This window comes from Pelmatolapia mariae, linkage group LG9 (genome assembly GCF_036321145.2).
Source record: "Pelmatolapia mariae isolate MD_Pm_ZW linkage group LG9, Pm_UMD_F_2, whole genome shotgun sequence".
Classification (NCBI taxonomy): Eukaryota; Metazoa; Chordata; class Actinopteri; order Cichliformes; family Cichlidae; genus Pelmatolapia; species Pelmatolapia mariae.
Genome location: NC_086235.1, coordinates 19,326,057 through 19,350,271, shown reverse-complemented (window position 1 = coordinate 19,350,271; position 24,215 = coordinate 19,326,057). Strand labels below are relative to the sequence as shown.

At 41.4% G+C, this 24,215-nt stretch overlaps 4 protein-coding genes across 4 annotated transcripts; 2 read left to right on the top strand and 2 right to left on the bottom strand.

Moving 5' to 3' along the window:
• Positions 1–436: 436 nt before the first annotated feature.
• mix23 (mitochondrial matrix import factor 23) lies at positions 437–6,079 on the bottom strand. The gene is made up of 5 exons (XM_063483833.1): positions 5,886–6,079; positions 4,291–4,416; positions 3,175–3,321; positions 2,437–2,496; positions 437–2,337 (listed from the first exon to the last, which is right to left on the bottom strand). Exons 1-5 carry the CDS (start codon positions 5,934–5,936, stop codon positions 2,287–2,289), a joined length of 435 nt encoding a protein of 144 aa, XP_063339903.1. The 5' UTR covers positions 5,937–6,079; the 3' UTR covers positions 437–2,286.
• Positions 6,080–6,339: 260 nt separating this feature from the next.
• fam162a (family with sequence similarity 162 member A) lies at positions 6,340–10,267 on the top strand. Its single transcript, XM_063483832.1, has 5 exons — positions 6,340–6,508; positions 7,533–7,631; positions 8,000–8,111; positions 8,640–8,748; positions 9,152–10,267. Exons 1-5 carry the CDS (start codon positions 6,466–6,468, stop codon positions 9,266–9,268), a joined length of 480 nt encoding a protein of 159 aa, XP_063339902.1. The 5' UTR covers positions 6,340–6,465; the 3' UTR covers positions 9,269–10,267.
• Positions 10,268–13,966: 3,699 nt separating this feature from the next.
• Positions 13,967–20,695, bottom strand: kpna1 (karyopherin alpha 1 (importin alpha 5)). The gene is made up of 14 exons (XM_063483609.1): positions 20,615–20,695; positions 19,861–19,994; positions 19,599–19,712; positions 18,877–18,976; positions 18,499–18,593; positions 18,184–18,315; positions 17,957–18,045; positions 17,757–17,856; positions 17,428–17,591; positions 16,961–17,039; positions 16,742–16,867; positions 16,499–16,626; positions 15,896–16,071; positions 13,967–15,759 (listed from the first exon to the last, which is right to left on the bottom strand). The coding sequence occupies exons 2-14, from the start codon at positions 19,984–19,986 to the stop codon at positions 15,572–15,574; spliced, it is 1,617 nt and encodes a 538-aa protein (XP_063339679.1). The 5' UTR covers positions 19,987–19,994; positions 20,615–20,695; the 3' UTR covers positions 13,967–15,571.
• A 1,344-nt stretch (positions 20,696–22,039) lies between these two features.
• nanos2 (nanos homolog 2) lies at positions 22,040–22,809 on the top strand. Its single transcript, XM_063483208.1, has 2 exons — positions 22,040–22,536; positions 22,671–22,809. The coding sequence occupies exons 1-2, from the start codon at positions 22,040–22,042 to the stop codon at positions 22,807–22,809; spliced, it is 636 nt and encodes a 211-aa protein (XP_063339278.1).
• Positions 22,810–24,215: the final 1,406 nt, after the last annotated feature.

Below are 24,215 nucleotides of genomic sequence, written 5' to 3'. Positions count from 1 at the left end.
CCAAGAGAGGTAATGCACATAATGCAGAGACGAGCGCATGGGGGATATCCAAATTCTAGGAAGGCAGCCTGCTGCTGTACACAGGCGGATTCTTCTCAGTCATAGTTCTTAACAACTTGACTGTTTTCTCAAACCACACAAAGAGTGCCGTTTCCATTCTGGGAAGTCTACTCATTGGTGTAGGCAGCTCTTCAAATTATAAGTAGCTATATATGAGCAGCTATATTAGCTTTGACTTAACATATGTTAAATAGTATACTTTCCTGTTTTGAAATTTATGATGGCTCAAAATTCAAACCTTACAAATTAAAACCCTGAATCATCACCACTTGGGTGAACTACAAGGGTGCCATCATTTTTCTTTTCAATCCATTAAGTACCACATTTTACACACTGAGCAAGAAAGGAAGTAAGCTCTTCATGGTGACCCCAGAAATTTTAATGTATCACTTTCTAGCATACGGCTGACACTGCTCGACATCTTACAGTGCAGTATAAGAGTCCTGCCACAAGGAGACACTAAAGGCTTTCAAACCAACAGTTTCTGCTTCCAAAGCGGCGCCAACCGTTAATAGTGGGCATTGGTTGCACACAGATGTTTTGCTTTGGCACGAGCTTAAACAATTGAGTTGAATTAACACAAGTTATTCATATTCAATAAACCTGTGCAATTTGTGCTGATAAAATAATCAAGTGTCTCTAAAAAGCTTACACACGTGATATAAAATGCATCGAAGCATTGCGGTTTGCAGCGTTTACCATGCACTGTTTTATCTGAGAGAACAAATGATAAAGACGTTGTTTCCAGTGTTTCACTGGAAAGTTTCATCACACTCTGTTGTTCTTTGGAAGTGTGAAAGTACTGCTCTTCCACAACTTCCTTACACATGGAAATTCACCAGAAATGACTTTAGTTGTTCTGCAGTTACAGGACTTGAGTACATCTGAGAGACAGAGTGTGAGAGCATGTAAAGGAGGGTAACAATAATTTACTGCAAGTTTGATTTTGATTGATTATATTCTTGTCCGTGGAATGACAATCCCAGTAAATGTTAATGAGTTCTCTGCAAGTCTTTTAAGATACAGCACAATGTTTTTATTTTTAACTGGCCGTGTTCATCATCTGTGTGGTTTGGTCAAAGAAAATGTGAGAATTTATGTCATAAAAGAAGGGTTTCAAGAAATATCTGCATCAGCCTAAAAATGTTTGAAAACACAGCTCACAGGAGTAAATATATTTGCTTACTTTATTTCTAATGGTGGAAATTTTAGGAAAAAAAATCTACTCAAGTGTTTTAGGAGGAGGAAGACTCAGCTTTTATTAAACCAACAATAATTAATACTATTAATACCCGTTTGTGATCAGGTGGGGCCCTCCAGTGGAAATGAAACGAACTGCAAGTACTGGACTGCTGGAGCTTGTGTGATCACTCTGCTGACAGGAGGCTGCAACAGACCGCTGCAGTGCTTCTATTTATTCAGTCGGAAAACAGTGATAGAACATGTCAGCCATGACATCAGGATCAGTCACACTTCCTCCGTGAAATAGAAGTTTTAGTCCTTTCCTTGTTGAGAGATCTTTACATCTCTGATAATCAGAGAAAATGATCAGATCAAGGCAAAAGCACTAAAAAGTAAAATACTAACGTATGTAGTGAATACAGCTCCTGTTGTTAAGCAAGTACAACAGATCACGTTTAACAAAGACAGCTTAGTTTGGAGGATTGGCGATTTCTTATAAGGTACACTTGAGGCTGATGGAAGTGTCGTTCTTTTTGCTGGTGCTTGGTACCAAATCAAATTTTTGGACAGACAGATTTTTGACACTGTGTGAAAACTTAAGGAATGATCAAAGCTTGTAGATCTCATCCTGAGGGATGGACTGATGAAGACTCGTCCAAAATGACACAGTAATCCATCAACCCAGCAGTTGTTGAACCAATTCCTGATGAAGACAGTGCATAGTAAACATTTGAATTCAATACATGTAAAAAGGACGTCTAAGGTCTACAAATGATTTCAAACTCAGACAACCATTTGACTCCATTTTTAAAAAACTCTTTTTGTACAATAATTTTGTCTTGGAAGAAGCACACGGGCGACTGTTTTACAACGGTGGTAAATTAATACAGTAATGACACTGGAATATATTTGTGTGTCGGGGAAGAGGTCAGAGATGTCTGGGTGGTGAACAGCCTGCAGCGAGGACTCAGCAGCAGTTCACAGTTTCGGCTCCAGCCTGGATTTAAACCTCGAGTGAAAGAGCTCCTTTCATGAAGCAGGACTTCATTTCACCTTCGGAGGCGTGTAGTGGATTCTGCACCTTTCGTTGAAAACCTGAACCGAGGAAACGTCAGTAAGTAACACACGATAACGACGGCTCATTATGTGTGACTATAGGACGAGTCAGTGACGAGAACAGTGAGCAAACTGTACCTTCAGACTTCTGTCATTTACAACTTCTTCAACGTTCAGCTCTGACTGCATCAACTTTAACTGGGGACAGAAAAAAAGTACTTTTATTATTATTTTTGCTCTAATAAGACAGCAGATGCAGTTCTGTCACCTATGTAAAGCCTTTCGATTCTTAAAATGATCTGTTTATCCAAATTTTAAAAAAGAAAAAAAAAAGAGAAGGATTATATTTCCTCAGTAGTTACTTGATGCATTTAGCCCTGCATGTTCAGTTTCCTCTATATTTTAAAGTTTACCATATCAAAGCTTTTTTCAAGTTTAAGATATTCATTTACATTTCATTTATGATCCTTACAGCAACTAAATTAAAAGCATCCACAGTGGATTCAGTGGAGATAGCTGCTAAACCTACATCAACAATGAAGCAACTTATTTGCATTCCTTATAATGGGCAAAAACTGCAGAAACACAGAATCCTACATTTCCCATAATGCAACTGAACAGCTATGGACAGATTGGAGGCAGACTTCCTTGCAGTTAGACATGCAGACTTTTAGTTTGTTTTAGAAAAGCAAACTAAACTTCATGTATAAATCTAGTGGATTGCTCTTTATATGCTTGGAGCTCCACAAATGAAAATCCACTCATCCTTTAAAGAAAGAATGACAAGAAAACTGCTTTAAGAATGTAAAAAAAAAAAAAAAAGAAAAAAAAGAAAAAAAAAGGAAAAGACATGGAATTTTTATAGACAGGACTTACCTTGGTTTGCTCCTTCCTGAGCTGTTTGATTAGTGCCATGTTTTCATTGTCTTTTGCTCTTTGCTCACGCAGCTGTCCCACCACCTCTGATGTTTGAGCTATACAAGCCTTGATAGCTTTGTCTCTGCTCAGATGAGCCTCCATCATCTGTGAGAAAACAGAAATACACACGCACACATGAGATTAATATTTCTGCTTGCCTTCACAGACTTCGTGCCAGTTTTCATGTCTGTTCAGACTCTTATGGCTCCAGCAGCGAAGACTTTGGAGGACAATGGCTGATTCTGACACAAAACAATTATTCAGATATGGATGACGCTGCGAAACATGCACCAATTCTGAAACAGGGATGCTTCACACACATATACCCAGCAGCACAACATTTCCAAAGTAAGCAACTATAACTAATTCAGCATGCGACCAGATGTGGATTATGACGTCAAGCTCTCTTCCTGAGTTTTATGGCACTCAACGCTGGCCTGTGTAGACCCTTATTTTGCCATATTGTTTGTGATCTTTGACTTCTTTGAATACAAAAATGTCATTAGTTGACAATTTTATCCAAAATTTGAAAACTGTCATAATTAGAGTATAAATTCTTGAGTTTTGTTAAGCCACAGTAACCTTTGGTTTATCACCACAATTGCATTAGAGGACCGCACCTCCGTCAGCGTCATTTTACTTCACTGGAGTTCTTTCTTGCCAGGTGCTTGCTCACAGGGGATCGTCTGATTATTGGGGTTTTCTCTAATATTGTGGTGTCTTTACCTTGAGGTGAATGCTGTTTTGTGAAATGAAACTGAACTTAAATGAAAGACTGAATTTGAATCAGTTCATCCCTGACTCTATGTGAAGACTTAAGGCAAGTTTAAAGAGGCTGCTTGAAATTATTTCTCGGACACTTGATGTTAGACAGACTTCTTAACAGGTCCCCTCTGCACCTCTCCCTGGCATTGCATTGCGTTGCATAACCAAACTGCCAGGTATTATGTTCACTGTTTAAAATATGCCATTTATTTATTCTTTATTGTTGTGGTAACCTTTTGTTGTTTTTGTGGCAATGACAATAATGGGAATTTGAATTCACAACGTGGTGAGACCTGGTGTCACACTCACAGATTCATAGAGCTGTTTGCAGGTTTGTGTGGCATCCACTTTGCCTGAGAAGGAGACTGTGGGCACGGTGGTGTTCAGGGCATGGACAATGCGGTCATCTATAGTGCGCATCACCTTCAGTACCTCCTGAAATAACACACAGAAGTACACATAGAGAGTCAGCAGCTTTACATCAACTAAAACTAAACTAAATACATTTGTAACACGATATGCTGGCTTTTGTCTCATTAAGATGGAGTCAGATTTAAATCTGATACGACTGTACCCCCCACCCAAAAATGGTGGTTCAAAACGAGTTGCTTCCTTAAGGAAATAAGTTTATGTATCTTGTTTACAACAGAGGGCAAGATGGCAGGCAAGATTAACAAGGCTCATTTAGCAGCTGATATACTTTTAAGGAGGGATCCAAACATCTTTAGCCTGCTACCATGAGAGAAAAACAGGTTTAATATAAATTTGAACCTGTTGAACCCAGAGATAAATATAAGTCACATATTTGTTCAGCAAAAAGGTAAAGGATTAATGTAGTATTCTGTGCTCACAATGCTCTGTTTCCACCACTTTTCCTTATATGGTCATTTGGAACAGCATGCCCGCAAAGTGTAGACAGTTAAAGGTGTAGGTGTGTGTGTGTGTGGGGGGGGGGATTGCATCAGCTCTAGGAACACACTAATAGGCTGCTATTGATTGTTGTTTATTTTCTTAACTGTGGTTTAGATGCTTTGCTCGCCAAACAAACAAGCTATGAATTGATATTTAAAACCCCAAATTGACAGCATGAATGATCGTCTCCAAAACCACCTAGAAAAAGAAGCCAAACCTCTAAATCTTTAAAATTAATGATAGAATAAGAGGCAAGTTTACATGCAACTAAAAACAGGGCTTTTTTTCTTAATTTCTACAAGCATTTAACTTTACTTCTACATATGGTTTACTCATAACAAAGTAGCATAGCTTTGGTCAGTACCCTCCGTACTCTGAGAGGACTTCTGAGTGAAAGAATCTGAAATATGTACTTTTTCCCCCCAATGGGATTTTTTTGAGCAGTAATGCATGAGGCTCCTTTTTTAATCAGATATGGCTGGGTGTATTCTGGCATCAGCACATAAAAAGATAAGCGCTGCCCTTCTGCTGGCTTGCAAAGGCTGACCAATCAGAAGAAAGAGTGCTTTTGCCGCCTGGAGATAGGCGCTAAAATGACTTTCCAAAGCCTCATAAACAGCCTATATGGAATAAATAAATGTACGTGTGTTAGTTATGAATTATGCAAAGCGAATTCAGTGAGGCTCTAGCATAAAAATATAAATCTGCAAAATAACACAATATACCAAACCATGACATCCATAAGTAAATTATGCCAGCTTAAAGAGTCAGTTATGAAAGGCTGCATGGGTATGTTGATCCACATACTGAAAGCTCTGAGTACTGTGCCTCCTTGAACTCGTGCAGGTCTTTAGTAATAAAGAGGGTCACCAATTCATCGGCTTCGCGCAAAATAAACAGCGCGGCAAACGAACTGCGGGGGAGGCGGTGATTCGACTGGCCGTCGGTGCCTGATCGGCCGGTACGGATCACTTAATCAGTCGTAACGTTACCTGAAACATTGAATAGTCCTCACAGTTTAAACTTCCACCGGGCGCCGCCATAGTGGACTGCACGGGTCCTTCACCAGGATCACCGGTGGTGGAGGTGGCTGTCCAAGAAAGTGCCTGCACGGAAAGGCTTTAATAATGCCTAAATGCTATTTATTTGTTTTTGCCGCATTCACAAATTAACATCTGCCGCACGTATTAACGCAAAGTGAATATATTAAAATAGATTTTAAAAAATACAACTATAGTGAATAGCACCATTTTTACTAATACATTTTCCACTTGTTCTTCTCAACTTTAGCTTAACTCCCAGCAGCCCTGTTTGAGATTCCTAATAATTAAACGACAACCTAGCGAAAGCAAAGACCCGACCACAGCCACAGAGGGTGGACGCTGTCCAAATGGCATAAATACGGGCCCTAGCTTGTTTCTTTTGATCAGTCACACGACACAGCGTCTTATCTGACGGGTCCTGTTAGCTAGCTGTTTGACTTTCAACAGCTGATGAGGGACTAACAGATTTCCAGCCCACTTTAATGGCTTTTTAGAGACACTGGACTTTGTGTATTCAATCAGCAAAAGCATGAATTTCATCAGATCCCGCCTTTCCATCGGCAGCCTCCTCGGTTCGTATAGCTAACTTGAATTTCTGTGTTTTCGTTGCGTAATAAGTCGCTTGAATACTGTCTAATCTGATGCTTGTTGATGTTATTTGGTTAGAAAATCAGCTGTGAGTGAATTCTGGACTCGGTTATAAATGTTTGATGCTTTTTCGAGGTCTTGCATTTGTTGAAATGGTGTTTCCTGTCTACATGTGGCAGTAAAAGCAGTTTGTGAAATTGGTGCGTGGTGTCTCGGTAAATTGTCCCATTGAAAACACTTGGCCTAGTTAACTTGTTTTATTATCATTATACGCTATTCAGGCCTGGTTAACCAGGCACTCCTATTTGGTATGAACAGTGTCTATAATTGAAGATGTTCGTAGTCGTGTTTTGTTGTTTGTTTTGTTTGTTTGTTTGTTTGTTTTATGTAAAATTAAACACTTCTCAGTTTTAGCCCCTTCAGGTGTGGTGATTTCTGTCATGTAGTACTCACTTGTGTCCAATTTAGGGCTTTAGATAGAGATACGTTATTGAGCCCACAAGGAAAATTGCTTTTATATCAGGATGATAAAGAATAACGGTATACAGTAAATACACAACTTAGTTAAAGTGCTACAGACATATAATGACGACTTCGAGACAGTGCAAATAATATATATATAGATGGATGGATGGATGGATGGTAAAAATAAGTTAATAAAATGAGTTTAAGTTAGGGTAAAAAGTAATACTTACATTGCGCAAGAGCAAATTCATTTGAATAATTCAAATTCAACGCTAAATGGTTCTCATAATATTCGTTTATTCTTTTTTTCCTTGGCATTTTTCCCCAGCGTAAGAACGTAATTTTATTTTGAGCCTTTTAAGGGCTGTTCTCAAATTTGTAATGCTAAAGTTGTGATTGGATGATTAATTAGTTGCTGCAACACGTTACTAATTTTCTTGTTTAACTGTTTAATTTCTTTTTTCAGTAGCATCAGCTAGTTCTATCGTCACTAATGTGACTTCCTGCTTTACTCGATGTGATACTAGTTCTGTATCTAAACAGGTCAGAGGAGACATGTCATTCAGACATGGAGCCACAGAGGGATGTGCAATAAAATGCAGGAGACCAAAGTGGAGTCCTCACCTGCAGCACCAGCACATGGTAGGGTTTGAACAACAGATGAGCTCAAAAGTCATCATAAGACAATGCACAATATTTACTGATGAACCTGAAAAAACTAAATACCAGCTTCTAAATTCGAACTTGAACTTCTAGGTTTTCATATACTTTAATGTGGAAAATGCTACACTCATAGTGATGTAAGAGTATTCTAAAAATGTTGCCTTTGTGCGTTACAGGGTATTTGTGATGGCTAAGTATGTGAATTTTTTTAAATCCCAAAAGACTAAGAGGGACACAGGAAGTGAGGTCGCAGTCTGCAGGTCATGATGTGAATCTCTGGCTTTTTGTTCAGGAAGCACGTGGAGTTGCAGCCTTCATTATAATGCATGCTTTGTTAATTCACACAGAGCCGCGTCCTGCATTCAGAGTCCCAGGCTACAGGCCCTCAGATATGGACAAGAAGATGCTGATCTGGTCAGGGCGCTTCAAGTCAGCAGACCAGATACCAGAGACTGTGTCGTAAGTAGCCTTTTCCTGTTTATACCAGACCTCCCGGCACACCGCAGTCAAACTGCCTCTGTCACATTCAGTTAAGTTACATCACAGGAACAGGGCTAACTAACAGGATGAGCGGCGGCACAGCGTGTAGCTGGTCCTCAGACAGCTGCAGTTCAAACAAGCCTTCTATTGGTGACTGGAGAGGATTATCTTGGCATCGGGGTGGAGATCACATCTGATCTGCTGCTGCGATGTAAAGACCTGCATGGCAAGCTTATAAACAGAAGCCCTCCTATGTCATGTACTCAAAAGCCCCAGTATCAAAACAAAGCAAAATGTGTGAAGGACCCAAGAGACTGAATATCTATTGACAGTCAACAATCCTGCTATAACTGGAACAAAAGGCCCCGTAAATATCATGCTACTGCGCTGATCCTCAGTAACAATAACAAGATTAAATGCTGAAGTCTTCTCGTGTTTCAAGCCTACTTTTGAGCCAAGAAAACATTTCCTAATGAGTGTTCATGTGTACATGTACTTCTTCTACAGGTTTGAGATGATTGACGCTGCCAGAAACAAAATCAGAGTAAAGGCTGCCTACGTGATGATGGCTGCCACGATAGGAGCCTGTATGATTATGGTGTTTCTGGGCAAAAGGGTAAGAATGGATGAATGAGTCTTGCGTGAAACTTTTTTCTTTCTCTTTTCGACTCCGGTAACTGTCAACAAGGACACATGTCATCACTGCTATCCAGTAATGTGAAAGAGCAGGTTTAATCCTGCCTGTTCACATAGATGAGTCTGTCATGTTGTGAATAAACAGAGCAGTGACTTGCAATTAAAAATTTGGGAACTTTGGGACATTTTGTGACCAATGTGATATTTCAACCTATGTTTAAAAATAACAGGATATCAAAGCGTAAAATGTATTACAATTTTAAGTCCCCTGCAAGAATTTTAATAATTAGTAATTTAATTCTCACTGCTTTGATTCATGCATTGCCTCTGTATTTTCATTCACATTTAAATAATGCCACATGTATTTTCCTGTTTTTCTGCAGGCTCTTGCCAGGCATGAGACCCTGACGGCACTAAACATCGAGAAGAAAGCCAGATGGAGGGAAGAACACCAGAAACAAAGTGAAAGTGTCATTGCCCTGTCTGACAAGGCTCAGTGATGGAAGATGACTCGTTCAGACACGCTCATGATTTATTCTCAAACTCAAGTCAATAGCGTCCCACTTTCTGTGTATACCACAACTTCTCCAGTCCCACCCTTTTGGAGGTGTAGTGCAACCAAAAAAAAAATATCAGCAGTAAATTCTGAGTAGTGCTTTTGCAACTAGGAAACTGGCCTTAACAATGGTTTGGAATAATTTAGTACCTAATGCAAAATGTATCTACTTAGTGAATGTATATAAATAACAGGGTTATAAAGTGGCACTTGATTAATGGCACAAACCATTATTTTGGTAGTGGCATTTCGTTGTCTCAGACCAGTGGAGGGTTTATTGCAGGAATGTGCAATCATGCCTTGTGAAAACATTGTCTTTCCCCTTTTTTGTGGAACATTAAGTAGCTGATTGGATGTGACTTGTTCACCTGTGCAGTGGGCTGTCTGTCCTGATACCCCTCTAACTGGGCTTCTTATTTCATGGCCACAATGATGTGCCATCTGTGTTTGTATGTGGTGAGCACCAAAACTAGTTCAATAAAGCAGTGCTTCTATAAAAATGTGCAGTGTCATTTAATGACCCCTGGTTTGGGCACATGTGGGCACCTTCCAAGGCTATTGGAAGGCTTATTTCAGGAAATATTCACCATTTGTGACCAATACCGCTTTTAATTTTTTTTTTTTTTTTTTTTTTTTTTGCGGCTATCTTTACTAAAGTTTGGGAGGATAATTTGGATACTATGGTATATTATTTTCCCTGCAATATCGTCACAAACTATACTGCACAAAAAACTTAAAGGACCACTTTTTAATCAGCGTATCGCTTGGTGAGAAAGACTGGATTGATCTCCCCTGGCTTACCTCTCATTATATCGGATGGGTGGTAAAAGGTCTTATGTATCATCATGGGTGAAATGATACAGAGTCCTATAATATAGTTTAGCTGTATGTGCTTTCGCCAATAGTAAATCTTTGATTAACAATAAAAGTTGGAGCAATGAAATTATTCTACTACCTGCCTTTATCTTTTACTGCGATTGGTGTGTGTGTGTATGTGTGCATGCATGTGCTTATGTGCTGCGGTGGTTCTTGCACATGTGGGGTATGTAAACATGGCACACGGCCCGGAGCTTGTCTGTAGCGCTCAATCAGGATGACTAAGCACTGAGAGAGGTTGAGGGTTGTTGTTTTTTTTTAAACAAACAAATGATTTAATAAAAGAAATTGGATGTGTTATGATTAAACAGTTTTGAAGATGAAAAGATTAAACTTAGTTTTCAATCATGTCTGTGAAAAAGAGGAAGGATAAGGTGTTGCTAGACATCAGGTGATTATATGTCAACATTGATGGGATAACCAGAGAGAGAAGGGGATGCAAATGAGTATAAAAGAGGGCACCTGGGAACATTCGAGGTTGTTTCTTCCTCTAGTTCTTCCGATGAGTATAAGACATCTGAAGATTTGGCTCTGGTGGTCCACAGTTGGAAATTATAACAAATAATGCCAGAAGAGCAACCAGTGTGGAGAAACTAATTGGATTTATAATTTTTGACTTTTTCTCTGCTCATTTTCCTGTGTTAGATTATAAATTCAACAGGATTTGGTCTCTGCTTCTCTCCAATTGGGTTATATATCTACATGGAAGAGATAAGTGCGTCAGTGGCCAAGGTGTGGTCATTCTCTACAATCTCGGTCAAAGATTAGAACTAGATCAACATTAGCTCAGAATAGGTCATTAAGATAGGTTGTGTTTGGCTTTTGCTTTGCTTCTGCTAAATTGCTTTAATAAAATATCCTACATTCAAAAAGCCTAAATTGTGGACATTCCCTTTTTAACAATTGTGAGTAAAGGTAAAAACACGAGTTTTAATGTTCATTGTCAGTACTGTTAGCATGAGGTGATACCTGGACCTAAGAGAGGGTGCACAGGTAGTCCAACTCCAGGATGGCACATCAATACGAGCCATTGCTAAGTTTGCTATGTTTGCTGGGTCTCCCAGCACAGCCAAGAGCATGGAGAAGATTCCAGGAGACAAGCAGGTACTCTAGGAGAACTGGACAGGGCCGTAGAAGGTCCTGAACTCATTATCTGCTCCTTTGTGCAAAGAGGAACAAGGTGAGTAGTGCCAAAGCTACAAAATGCCCTCCAGCAGACTAGTGTGAATGTCTGACTAAGCAATCAGAACCAGACTTCATGAGCATGGTCTGAGGCCCCAATATCCTCTATTAGTCCCAGTCCTCACTGCCCACCACCATGGAGCCCAACGGGCATTGGCTATAAAATACTGGAATTGGCAGGTCCACCACTGGCGACCTGTGATTTTTACAGATGAGAGCAGATTCACCCTGAGCACATGTCACAGACTTGTAAAGGTCTGGAGAAGCAGTGGAGAACATAATACCGTCTGTAACACTGTTCAGATGAACATTTTGGTGGTGGGTCAGTGATGATCTGGGGAGCCATATCCATGCAGGGAGGCACAGACCTCTACAGACTAGGCAACAACACCCTGACTGCCATTAGGTTTCAGGGGGTTGCTGTCAGAGCCTACACTAGTGCAGTGGATCCTGGGTTCACCCTGGTGCATAACAACACCTGGATTCATGAGGCGAGAGCATACAGGCAGTTCCTAGTGGATGAACTGATTGGTCCCATCGACTCGCCCCCCGCCCCTGACCTAAACTGGGGACATCGTTTCATTCTATGAAAAATGCCACCAGGTTGCACCTCAGACTGTCCAGGAGCTCAGTGATGGCCTGGTCCATATCTGAGAGGAGATCCACCAGGACGACATCCTGGGGGATCTCCATTCATTCCCAGATGATGGGGCATGCTTCATTCCTAACACATTGCCCAGTCTTTAACAGTGTAGACATCAAGCATTTTTTTCTTATTCAGATGTCATGTGTTTTCAAAGTGTTACTTTAGTTTTTTTGAGAAGTGTAGTTAGAAGTGGAACAACGCACTGCACCACCACCTGCTCTGCTGAGAGAAGTATTGATAAGCACGTGGTAATGCCCCATGCAGCCTCCTCCTACGTCTACTCAGCTACAAGCAGTTCTAAATATTGTAAGAAGTGGTAGCTCTGACAGTTATTTCTGCATTATTCTGCAAAAACGTTTTCATATCAGCAACTGTGTAAGTGATAGGTCTTTAATATGGTTCAACCTACATACTCAGTGAATTTGAATGGTAGCCTTCTCATTATGCACCAACACACGCTAGATGGCTGTACAATTCAACCTGTTTCACCTTCTCAACTTGTAACATTTGCACTTCCTGTTAGTGATAATAGGACCTACAAATAATGATAGTAAATGAATTTTTGCAAGGTTTTAGCTGAGTGGCAACCTCCAGAGCTTAATAATAAAGTGCCAAAAACTGCAGTTGCTCTGGTGGCCTCTTAAGGTCATCAGCCTCCTTACTCCCGTCTTTCAATGTTCAACCTGAAGAGTATTTAAAACAGATTTACAACCAAAAACTGCTCTGTCACTCAGCACAAATAAGGAAGTGTCTGTGATGCACCCATCCAGTTTAAAGTCCTTAAACAACTTTGTACTCCACTTGCATCCAAACGTAATCCTTCCTGGCTCTGAAAACACATGGAAGCAGCCAAAATATTAATAAAAGTAAAGCTTTAAAAAGTAGCTGCTTTCCGTAGCTGCATCCTTTAGGGGTTGCCACAGCAGATCATCTGCCTACATCTCACCCCATCAATTAGCATCCTTTTTGGTCCTCCTTCACTACATCCATAAATCTTTTCTATGGTCTTCCTCTTTTGCCTGGCAGCTCCATATCCATTCACCATCCCTGCTCTGCACATGTCCAAATCATCTCAGCCTTGCCTCCAAAACCCTTGACCTGAGCTGTCCTTCTGATGTACTCATTTTTAATTTTGTCCATTCTGGTCCTAGCATCCTCAGCTCAGCCTTCTGTTTATTGTCAGTACTACCATTTTCAAACCATACATAACAGCAGGTCTACTATTATCTTGTAGATCTTTTTTACTCTTGCAGCCATCCGTCGCAAATCACTTCTAACGCTCATCTCCACCCACTCCACCCTGCCTGCACTGTCTTCTTCACCTCTCTTGTGCACTCATTGTTTTGAATGGTTGAATCCACCTTCACTACCTTTCCATCCATCGCCCTCTCACAGCCACAGATGCATGGATTCTGTGTGGCTCCTACTGACTTTAACACAGTCTAAAAATCACAGTGATGTCACGGTGGCTTCAGCCATCTTTTAGCAATTATGATTCTAGCAGTCTTTGATATAATGACACGGAAAATAATTAGTTGCTGCCTTAAACTGAAGGAAGCAAGTTAATAAAAATCTAATGAAAAAAACAAAACAAAACAAAAAGACTCAGTGACTATAATGAAACCGATTAAACATTGTAGTTCATGAAACGACTTTTATGCAAATGGCATAACAGGGGACAGATGCACAAACCCAGTACAACAAACAGTAATGAACACGTAGAGCTGGTCATCTTTTGCTAAGAATTTGACAAAAATAAGCAATGTAAAGAGGACTTGGTAAACAAACATTCAGTTTTGCTAACTAAGGTGATCACCGGGGTTTTCAAGTTTTAATCTGGATTTTTCTTGAAATTATGTGGAAGGATTTCTGTATAATAAGGATTATGGCACCATCAGCTACATGGCAGATGCTAAACCCCAAATTAAAAAAAACAAAATAAAACACTTTTTATTGAAAATAAGACCAACTGTGGGCCTAATAGCTGGCATACTGTATGTTTCTGATTTGGCATGATCGAATTAAAAAAAAAAAAAAAAATACTACCTGAACACGTATTGGAACGTTATGTTTTACACAGCTAACAGATAAACGGCCAATTTTCAAAATGCTGTCTGATTGGTAGAGGTTGCTTTGTCAGAATAAAAGTTCTTCTAGCTTTGCTGAGGCACCATGATCCTCCAACTCCGATAAGTGTGTGCTAACATTTTCAGTCCACAAACTGCTCGAGTCTCTCTGGTTAAGGGCAAAACAGTGTAAATCCTTGTCATACCAGGAGGGTGGGGGAACAACGATAAAGACCACCTCTTTGCACCTCGCTTTTTTAGGAGGGAAGAGCCGTGTCATTAACCAATTACATAGCTAATGTATAAACTGTGGTCTATTGTCAATGAGCAGGCATCAGTCCTGAACTAAAGTGCTGCAAAAGAAATGAAATTATGGTAATTTAAAAAAAAAAAAAAAATCCCCACTGGTCTGCTGCTGGACAGAAACCAGGGTTAAATAGTCTATTTTGTCTTGTCCAAGTCTGTCCAGTTGTCTCAGTGCGTGGGAAGACTCCGGTTCCCATGATTCCATGGGGTTAATTCACGTCACACCAGAAGGCAGCAGGCAGTCTAAACTCTTCGGGATGGAGCCTGTGCAGGTGGAATAGTCCCATTACTGGAAAGAGGAATGCGTGATATGAGATCCAGGTGGGAATGCAAGCAGCCTGATTTGTCACCGACGAGCTCCAACCTTCAGCAATTTCTAAAATTGTCCATCTGCGATCGGAGAGCAACCTTCACTCTTGAGTCGTGCCTTTCGTAGTGGTCAGATGAGTCTTTATTTTGGAACTAGCCATGTGGCCCAGTGTGGGCATTTCAGTCCAGTGACCACAGTCGAGTGTGCGGTCAACGTCTCATGGTCAGTCCAGTGTTTAGGTTCATTATTCTCAATGTAGATGGAGGGGGGTTATATATATATATATTAAAAAAAGAAGAAGAAAGAAAGAAAATGAAATCATGTCCATGTTCGTCTGTCTCGAGACTCATTAATGCTTCAATCAGACAAGCAGTGCAGCCCAAATACTAGACTCAAGAGCTAGCAAAAGCCAATCCTACAGGACCACAAAGAGGTTCTTTTATTTGGGATAAGCTGAGGAAGAATCCCCCCCCCAAAAAACCAAAAAAAAAAAAAAAAATAGCAATAATGTGGGGATGGGGTTATAGGAAAGGTTTATAGCTGGAAATGTTGGGGCTTAACCATACAGGAGAGGTCCAGGTGAGGGAAAAAATTAATTCAGCAAAAGACAGAATGAGTGAAACCTTGAACTGGCTGACAAGACTGCAGAATTCACCCGTGCTGGATGCATGAACAGAGTGTGCCCCTTTAATGGTACGCTTTTAATAATCATGATGATGATTAAACCTCTCAGACAATGAGAAGGGGAACGGGAGGGGGAGGCCGAGGTATGTCACCCTGGATCATGGCTGTGGGGATAGAGTGAGACGAGAGCAAAGGTGAGGATGAACGTGGAGCTCTGGGAAAAGGGAGGAATTAGCATTATAGCTGGAAGCCCTCCATCGGGGCCTCGCACTGCTGGAAGAGGAACTGCTGCTGCTGCAGGTCCACGGCTGGAGCCAAAGATGGATCCTCATCTTCAGTGTTGAAGTAGCGCTCAATCAGGTCAAAGGCTTTCTGGTAGATTTCCTGGTTCTCATGGCTCTGCAGGAACTCCAGTTTGTCCAGACCTATGAAGATAAAAGGTGGAGAGTAGTGCTAAAACAGAGGCGGCACACTCCAGAAAATAAAAGATTAGCCAATGACCAGGGTTACTGACTAGTACCGTTACTTTCCTATTTCCTTCGTACGGATTTAATTACTTACCATAGGCTTCCTCAATGAGTGCACAGTAGGGGTTGATGCCTCCACCCCTCTTGGCCTCCAATTCTCCCAGTCGCAGGATGTTCTCCAGGCCATTTAGAGCCACCTGAACTATTTTGGAGTCCATGAGTGTGAGCAAGTCACACAGAGGTTTTATACACCCAAGTTCCACTAAGTGCCTGCAGATGGCAGCCCACACACAGAGTAGACATTCATTGTCATAGAAGAAAAATAACCTTTTAAGGAGGCAACATACTAATCAGTGAACAACACAGTGCACTGAAAGAAACGCTGACATGCAAGGCTACAAGCTGATGGGCAACTTCCCTAATCCCTCTCCAACTCACTGTCTTGAAAAATGATTCAAATAAACCTGTTTGAAGTCACATTTGCTACATATAATATTTAGATTTTATGCACTTTAAACTAAGAATACAAAATAATAGTTTCGATTCTTAAATGATACAATAATGAAAAACAGAAGTAGGTTTGTTTATAATGGAAGAGTCTGTATAATTTAAAATCAGTGGCATCAGTTGACTTCTTCACTCAAGACAAGCGTGACTATTATGGGTACACTGGCTGTATACTGTGCACAGTTTGTACCTGATTTGCTCTGCAGAACCCCCTGAGGTGGCATTGGTAATGGCCCACGCTGCCTCCTTCCTTGTGCGAAACTCTGCTACTTGCAGGATAGTGATGAGCGGAGGCAGCAGACCTGCATCTATCACCATCTACAAGAAGTAGGAAACAATTCGTTAGAAGCTCCAATAGTCAGCTTTTCAATCTCAGGGAACAAAAAAAGGAAGCTTTTTTTTCTAGGTTAGTCTGTAAGAATGTGCAGCACACCTGTATTTGTGCTCTGTTCCCTGCAGTGATGTTGGAGATTGTCCAACACGCTTCCTTCTTGATAGATTCCTTGGGACTGCTCAGAAGCTGAAGTAGAGACTGCAGCGCTGAACAGTTCAGAATCACCTAGAAAAATACCAAATGTTCACAGAGTCACAAAGAGCCATTGCCTTCTGCATAAGCTTTTATCACATCTGTCTGTGTAGATGCAGCTACCACCTGTGTCTGTAAATCGTCTCCAGTGACTATGTTTCCAACAGCCCGCAGTGCAGGAGAGACCACCTTATAATCCACGTGTCTGGAACAAGAAAGCAAAGTCGAAGTGTGAGATCATACAGTTTTTTCATCAAGTTTTAGAAATGTTAACCCTCCAGTTTTAGGATGGTAGCAATAATGTTAAACCACTATTTGTTGTTACTAGGTGACAAATTAAAAGGGAAAAAAAATGCAGTCTTAGTAAGGTCAACATGTGCTGTCAGAACCGCTTAAATGCACCTTTGCACCCTTCCTCTACAACATAACCTAATTCTTCCAGATGTTTCAGTCCTGTTAATTTATAGCACTCATGTGTTACTTGTCACTTTATGGGTATTTAACTAGAGTCCCAAGTGTTTCGCATACAATAAATCTCTTTGTAGAACAGCCTCTGAAAATATCTGTGTGTGTGTGTTTGTTTTGGCTCTCACATCAGCAGTTCGACGAGCCTGCGACAGACTCCCGAGTCAATAACAGCCTGGATTTTGTCATTTGGGCCATCTGATAGGTAGGAGAGCGCCCAGCATGCGTCAGCTAGGATGTCCGTATCGTTTACAAACAGCAGCCAAGACAGCACGCTGAGACACGGAGACACCTGCAAGAAACAAAGGGACACATTCAGCAGGTGTAACTGTTATCCAGTTAAGCATATTAGTATCTTCATATAGCCTGTGACCTTGAAATCTGAGATACGATGTGCCTTTAAGCAGTCTAAGAGGTGTGCAGTTACCATAGTGATGTGTTTATCTTGGCAAATTACCTTAGTGAAATCTGGAGGTGGGTTCTTTCCTCTGCACAGGTTTGAGAGTGCCCACACCGCGTTCCTCATCATTGTTAGACGATTCTGTTTGGCCAATAACCTGCAAGAGGAAAATTTGACGATCACAATCAAAGTTGCTCTTTGTTTCCCCGTAGAGGCAACTTCAAAAGCAGAGAATGTAAGACTGAGGGGATACTTACTGCACCAGTGAGGGCAGTATGTTGCAGTCTATGACAAAGTCTCTGCATTCTGTGCTGTCTCCTGCTATGTTTCCCAAGGCCCACACCGCCTGAGGGGTGAAGCAATTATTCAAGTCAAACAATAAAAACAACATGAAAAACTACCATTTTAATCAGTTTAAATTTGACCTCAACAAGCTGCCAGAGGTCAGTGGATACCAGGAAAAGTAAAAATGAAGCCTCCTCACCTGTTCCTGTACGTCCTCAAAATCCGAGCTGAGCATCTCTATGAATATAGGCACAGCTCCTGCCTGGATGACCACCCGTGTCTGGTGAGACGTACCTGAGGCAATGTTGGTCAATACCCACGCAGCCTCAAACTACAATCATATTCAAAATATATGAGGAAAGTTAGTGCACTGAACTCACAACACATGCAACTTTTTGGATACGATGGTGAAACAGGAAGAGCACATTGCAAAGAAACATGAGGGAGAAAAAACAAAAACAAAAATCTACAAGCTTCAAATATAATCTAAAATTAGTTTTCTAGGAAAACGTACCTGCAATGTGCAGTTTTCTCTTCTTTTCAGGAACTCAACAAAGCGCTCCACCACCCCTGAAGTGGCAATGACTTCATCAATAGGTGGGTTGGGTTCTGCGTGTGAGGAAGGGTGAGGTAACGTGGCAACAATTAATACAGGCACACTTAACAGCATTACACCCCATGTAACATTCACTCCGGCCACACTGATATTGTGTAGTTATGAATTTTAGGCAGCGGTTAACTGTGAGACAGAGTGGCAGATTATGCAGCTCAAAACAATGCTTTTGTCCTTGCACTGGGCCTCAATCAGTTATCATCCTTCCCTTGTAAGACATACTGAAACAAATGCAAAGACACGAGTGGCTGTAATGGGCAAAGTTAGGGTCCTGCTTACCTTTAGAAAGTAGTTTCCTAAAGCGCTGAGTACCTATTAGCTGCTGCTCAGGAGAGCTGGAGAAAATCATTTGAATCATGTCTTCAGAGATCACCCCACCCTGTGTGGCACAACAATGGGGATTTTTTAAAAACACATGAATTGCTGTCACAGCTGACTTGATGTGTGCAGTGAGTGATGACATCTCATACGCCTGGATATCAGGAATCTTTTTGGTACAATGAGTTTTGTCAGTTGATTAAACTCGGGGGGGGGGAGCGTAACTACACTTTTGAATGTTTCACTTTCATTTTTGCCACTTGGAGCAGGGAGTCTGCTCAGTGGTGCTGAGAAAGCTGTAGCTCACTCCTCTTAAACATGCTTAGACACAGTGCCCTTACTGATTAGAACTAAATGCATCACATAGGAATTTATGCAAATTACAGTTTGTGTGATAAAATGTAACTTTGCACACATCATTGTGGTCTGGTCAGGCGAGAAACACACTGCACTGTGTGCGAAAGATTCAACATGCTATTTGTGTGGCTCACTACGTGTCAATGTCACTGCATGCATCAAAACTTGTGCTGTTTAGAACATGATACAGAAAAGCTCCTCTACAGAGTTTTACAGAAAAATGACCCAAATATTCATTTAGACATAAAGCCAAGATTTTTAGATGCCATCTGATTACCAGAAAGGAGTGTATGTGTGACAGAGCAGACATATAAATGCCTTCTCACCATGAGTGGGTCCATGTTGTTGGCCTGGGACTCCAGATAGCCGCTATCAGCCATCCCATCCTCATCCAGGATGCCATCATCCTCCACAGTGGCAACATTTCTCCTCTTAAAAAGCTGCAACAGAAGGACAAATACGCATTTCCCTTCCAACACTAAATTGCTACAAACAAAGCATAGCCTCAAGTTTACTCCAAACACTGGCAGTATGTAATTTCAGGATCATTATGACGGTTTAAGTTGTACAGTATAACACATTGCTTACTTGCTCATCCTTCTTCTGTTTACGGAGCTGCAGGCCTTCCTCTTCCCTCCTCCTTCTCATCTCATCTGTGTTGAGAGACTTATTCTTGTAGCTTTTGAGGCGTGCATTGTCCTTACCCTGACTCATTGTGCAGCCTGAGAAGAATCAGAAGTCTATTATTTGGATATGCTTTGGAGCAAATCTTTCAAAGTTCCCAACTGAGAAACAAACCCTCTGTTTTTTTTCTTTTTTATTAAAACACCACCAACTGTACTGCAAAGACTAGCAAGACAGACACCAACTAGCGTAGCCAACGCTGGCATAGCTACCGGTGTGTATCATTCCTCTCAAAAAAGATTGTTCAACAAACAGGGTCATGTAAGGATAGCAGCTAGCCTATTAGCTTCCCGTGCCTTGATGCTGCGTGGAAAGAAAGCATCATTTTACCATCTACTGATCGGGGTCCAGTACTTCCGTTGTCAACTCACAACTCGGACAAGCACAAGGAAAACCTAAAAGCACAAGTCCCCCGGGAGGGTACACTTGATCAGCTGGCTAATGTCAACGCCGCTCTTAGCCTCCTCTACTATCGAAAGCTAGCTGGCAGCCAGCGGCTAACTGCTGTAGCTAACGTTAGCTTAGTACCAAAATCCAACATTAACGTTAGCGCAAACGACAGACCACCGTCTCAGACAGTAAGAATTCATTTAACTTCTCATTATGAATCGCTGCCACACGTACACAGCTAAAATGTAAACGTTTTTCGTTATCTAACCTGTCAGATTGGGCTCCGTAATCCCCTTATTCGCTAGGCCACCGTTTGAACAGCCGTCGCCGGTATGCTAGTGCGCACGCGTCAAACTAAACGCAAACGACCCACAACTCCCCCGCACTTATCTAAGCTCCGCCCCCCCCCACGCCTCTTCCCCCCCCCCTTCTTTTTGCTTTGTAAATAAACAGAAATGTGACTTTTGCTTCATAAACAGTTTGACAGACAAGCGGTGCCTGCAGGGTTTATATTCATGGTATAACCGGCATACACACAGCCTCACTACGTGTGTGATTGTGCAGGAAATACAACTGTGCGCTCAGCTTCGAAAAAGGACCGCATCTATCCATTCATCCTCATACCTCACCTCTATGTATGTGCTCTCTATAAGTGCAGGTGCGGCTCTTGGATGTGACACGTCTCTAGTCCAGACGCTCCGGCGCCAGGGGTCATCGGGACACACACACACAAACAACAAGTAGCACAACATGGACCATCATCATCCTCAGACACACACACTCACACACACGGCCCACGAGCATCAGCATTGTCAGATACGAGCACATCAGAAGTACGAATAATAATAAAACTGTAAACAAGTGACAAAATAAGAAAAGAAAGAGAAAAAACCCCGCAAACACATGCAAAACTAAGGGAAAGAATGGAGATTTGAACTTAACACATTAAATCACATAATTCACTTTGAATTTAATCTATCTATCTATCTATCTATCATACAATTAAACACTGTGTGTGTGCGCGTGTTTGTGTGTGAGAGAGAGTATGGCGTTAACGCCATAAGAGAGAGCGAGAGGGGATGAGAGGATAAAGGCCAACGCACTACGATAGAAAAAAAGAAATGCCTGAACTCTGCGTGACCCAACTATACCAAGACAGTTCACCTATTACGAGCCTTTAAAGTAAGCTTATTGCTAAATAGTCTTGATATTCAATCATCAGGTAAGGGACTGATTCTGTTCACCTGGACGTAGCGTTTTCAGGGCTAAATTGTCTCCACATCCCGGATCTTATTATTTATTTTGCTGCGTTATTTTGCGAAATTATCTAATCTAAACATAAACTACAAAAAACGAGTGCGATGCAATATTTTGCTCTTGGTGTTTTCAGTCCTTTATGTCCAGCTTATGCGTCATTTTTCTGTTATCAATCAACCAACCGATCATTCGATTAAAGGCCTGTCAACGGGCTTCGTAAAGGTTCTTAAGAGGTCCTAAGGTCACCAGAAAGCTACATAAAAGACTGCACCTGCACCAAAGTTCTTTTTTCTCTCTCTCTCTCTGCCTCCAAAAAACGTCGTCAGGCTGCATGCAATCTATAGGATCCAAACATTGTTGCATTTTAAGACCATCTTCAGTGAGCTATAAATATGAGGCGCTCCAAACACACCCTCGGTTTGACTTCTGCCAAAAAATGACCACAATGCCGAGACGACTGGAGGTCCAGAGCTCGATCCTCCCCGGTGGGGACTGCTTTAACATGTGGCACGACTACATGAATCTGAGCCAAGTTTTTGAGAGACTGTGCAGCAACCGTGAGGTTGAAAACGGAGACATCGAGCGTCCAAAGAAGGGACAAGCGCCCCCCTGGAGTAAGGTCCACACTTCCACTCGGGGGAAGAAATCCTCCAAAAATTCATCGCAGTCCAGTCCGACCAGCAGCGCGTCGGACACCAGCAGCAGCGCGTCATCCTCGGACTACTGCCGCTTCTGCAAGCAGAACGGGGAGACTCCGAGGGTGTACCGATCTCACAAGCTCAAATCAGACGACGGGAAAGTTTTCTGCCCCATCCTCCGGAACTACACTTGCCCTGTCTGCGAAGCCACCGGTGACAGCGCTCACACTCGCAGGTACTGCCCGCAGGTGAAGTGGGAGGCGGCTGGGAGGATGCAGACGGGGGTCAAGTTCTGGTAGCTGCTGAAAACCGAAGCTGCGAGAAACTGTACATATTTACCGAACTGTTTGGGGTATGTGTTCATGTTGGCAGAGACCGTTTCAGTTCCAAAGAATGTTTCATGTTTGACTGTCAAACACTCCGCTGCAGTCTGCAGCAAGGAGCCCTCATCCATCACATCTGTGGAGCCCCGAGCCGGGGTGAGCGCTCTCGCTCGCCAGTACGCGCAGGCTCAACGGGAGAAAACTGCGCCAGCTTTGAGGGTGTCCCAAGTTCTGCCAGCTGCTGAAAACTGAAGCTGCGAGAAACTGTACATATTTACCGAACTGTTTGGGGTATGTGTTCATGTTGGCAGAGACCGTTTCAGTTCCAAAGAATGTTTCATGTTTGACTGTCAAACACTCCGCTGCAGTCTGCAGCAAGGAGCCCCCATCCATCACATCTGTGGAGCCCCGAGCCGGGGTGAGCGCTCTCAAACCTTGGAAAAAAAATTAAACTCTTTAAAGTCCTCGAGTGTTTATTGTTGTTGTTATTGTTGTTGTTGTTTAATATGATACAAAAAAAGAATAAGTGAAATGGCAGAAGTCACTCTGTCAGTATTAGTGGGTTTATAGTGATTAAAAAACAAACAAACAAACAAACAACAGCTTAAAAATGTAAATTCTGGAAAAAAAAATCTAAAAATAGTTTTCCTCTTATTGATTATGAACTGTTCGGTTTGTTTGCAGCCATCACATACACGTTTTTCTCTTAAATGCGTCGATGATAAAACATAAAAATATCACAAAGCAGTGTTCAGACTAATTCAAGTGATGTTTATGGGATTTCATAACTCAGGAGTGGTGGTGTTCATAAAAGAGCAACGTGCTTTGATCGGGCAATAAACCGCCTAATCTGGTGCATAAACACTGGACCCTTTTAAAGAGAGAAATGTCTTATATCACTTGATTTTTCGACTACATTGTTGCTTCAATGGGCTGTTCAAAGGGTGCAGGGGTAGGAGGTCATTTTGGGGTATTTCATAGGTCACAAGTGAAACACTAAAGTGGCTAACCTTTCTGTGGAATTAAATAGATTTCTAAAAATGTCCCTTAGTGTCAGTACATTGTTAATGAAAAAGAATAAGATAAGTGGATATGAAAAATAAAAGACGAATGCAGCCGAAGGCATTTTTAGAGCCCTTTCTTTTAGTTAAAATGAAAATGCTATATTATCCCTCATGTCAGACAGATTATTCAACAAAAACATCAGTATTTTGTATGTTTTTTGGTATTATAGAAAATTTGAACTCACATGCAACTCTTCCACCTGAAGTTACAGAGGTAAGTGAGAAATTGAATTAAAGTTTAACAGTTTTGGTTTCAAAATAGATGAAAATACAGTATATAAGGTCAAAACAGAGTTTGCACAATTCTAATGAGCGTCAAAGTCATAATTTAGTATGACCACCTATTTTCTTGAGTTTTCTTTGAAGAATAGCTGGTCATTCTTCTTAGGGTTTTGTGTGAACACAGCACTGGTTCAACCCTTGTGTTACGTACTTTCAAAACATGCTTAAATGATTCATAGGTCAGAGTTAAGTGACTTAACAAACAACAAAAGAGTCCTTTGAAAATGTTCAGGTACAAGAACTGGACTGAAAATGAATGAAAAAGCAGCAAATGTCCAAAGAAAAACTTACAACAATAAAATACA

Coding starts and splice junctions, on each gene's coding strand:
- mix23 (XM_063483833.1), bottom strand. CDS start 5,936: ATGGCGGCGCCCGGTGGAAGTTTAAACTGTGAGGACTATTCAATGTTT. Junction 4,417..5,885: donor AGGACTATTCAATGTTTCAG/GTAACGTTACGA, acceptor GTGTTATTTCAG/GAGGTACTGAAGGTGATGCG. Junction 2,497..3,174: donor TCAGGAAGGAGCAAACCAAG/GTAAGTCCTGTC, acceptor TTCTGTCCCCAG/TTAAAGTTGATGCAGTCAGA.
- fam162a (XM_063483832.1), top strand. CDS start 6,466: ATGAATTTCATCAGATCCCGCCTTTCCATCGGCAGCCTCCTCG. Junction 6,509..7,532: donor TTCCATCGGCAGCCTCCTCG/GTTCGTATAGCT, acceptor GTATCTAAACAG/GTCAGAGGAGACATGTCATT. Junction 8,112..8,639: donor CAGATACCAGAGACTGTGTC/GTAAGTAGCCTT, acceptor CTTCTTCTACAG/GTTTGAGATGATTGACGCTG.
- kpna1 (XM_063483609.1), bottom strand. CDS start 19,986: ATGAGTCAGGGTAAGGACAATGCACGCCTCAAAAGCTACAAGAATAAG. Junction 19,713..19,860: donor AACAGAAGAAGGATGAGCAA/GTAAGCAATGTG, acceptor CTTCTGTTGCAG/CTTTTTAAGAGGAGAAATGT. Junction 18,046..18,183: donor TTGAGGACGTACAGGAACAG/GTGAGGAGGCTT, acceptor TTCACCCCTCAG/GCGGTGTGGGCCTTGGGAAA.
- nanos2 (XM_063483208.1), top strand. CDS start 22,040: ATGACCACAATGCCGAGACGACTGGAGGTCCAGAGCTCGATCCTCCCC. Junction 22,537..22,670: donor CAGACGGGGGTCAAGTTCTG/GTAGCTGCTGAA, acceptor ACTCCGCTGCAG/TCTGCAGCAAGGAGCCCTCA.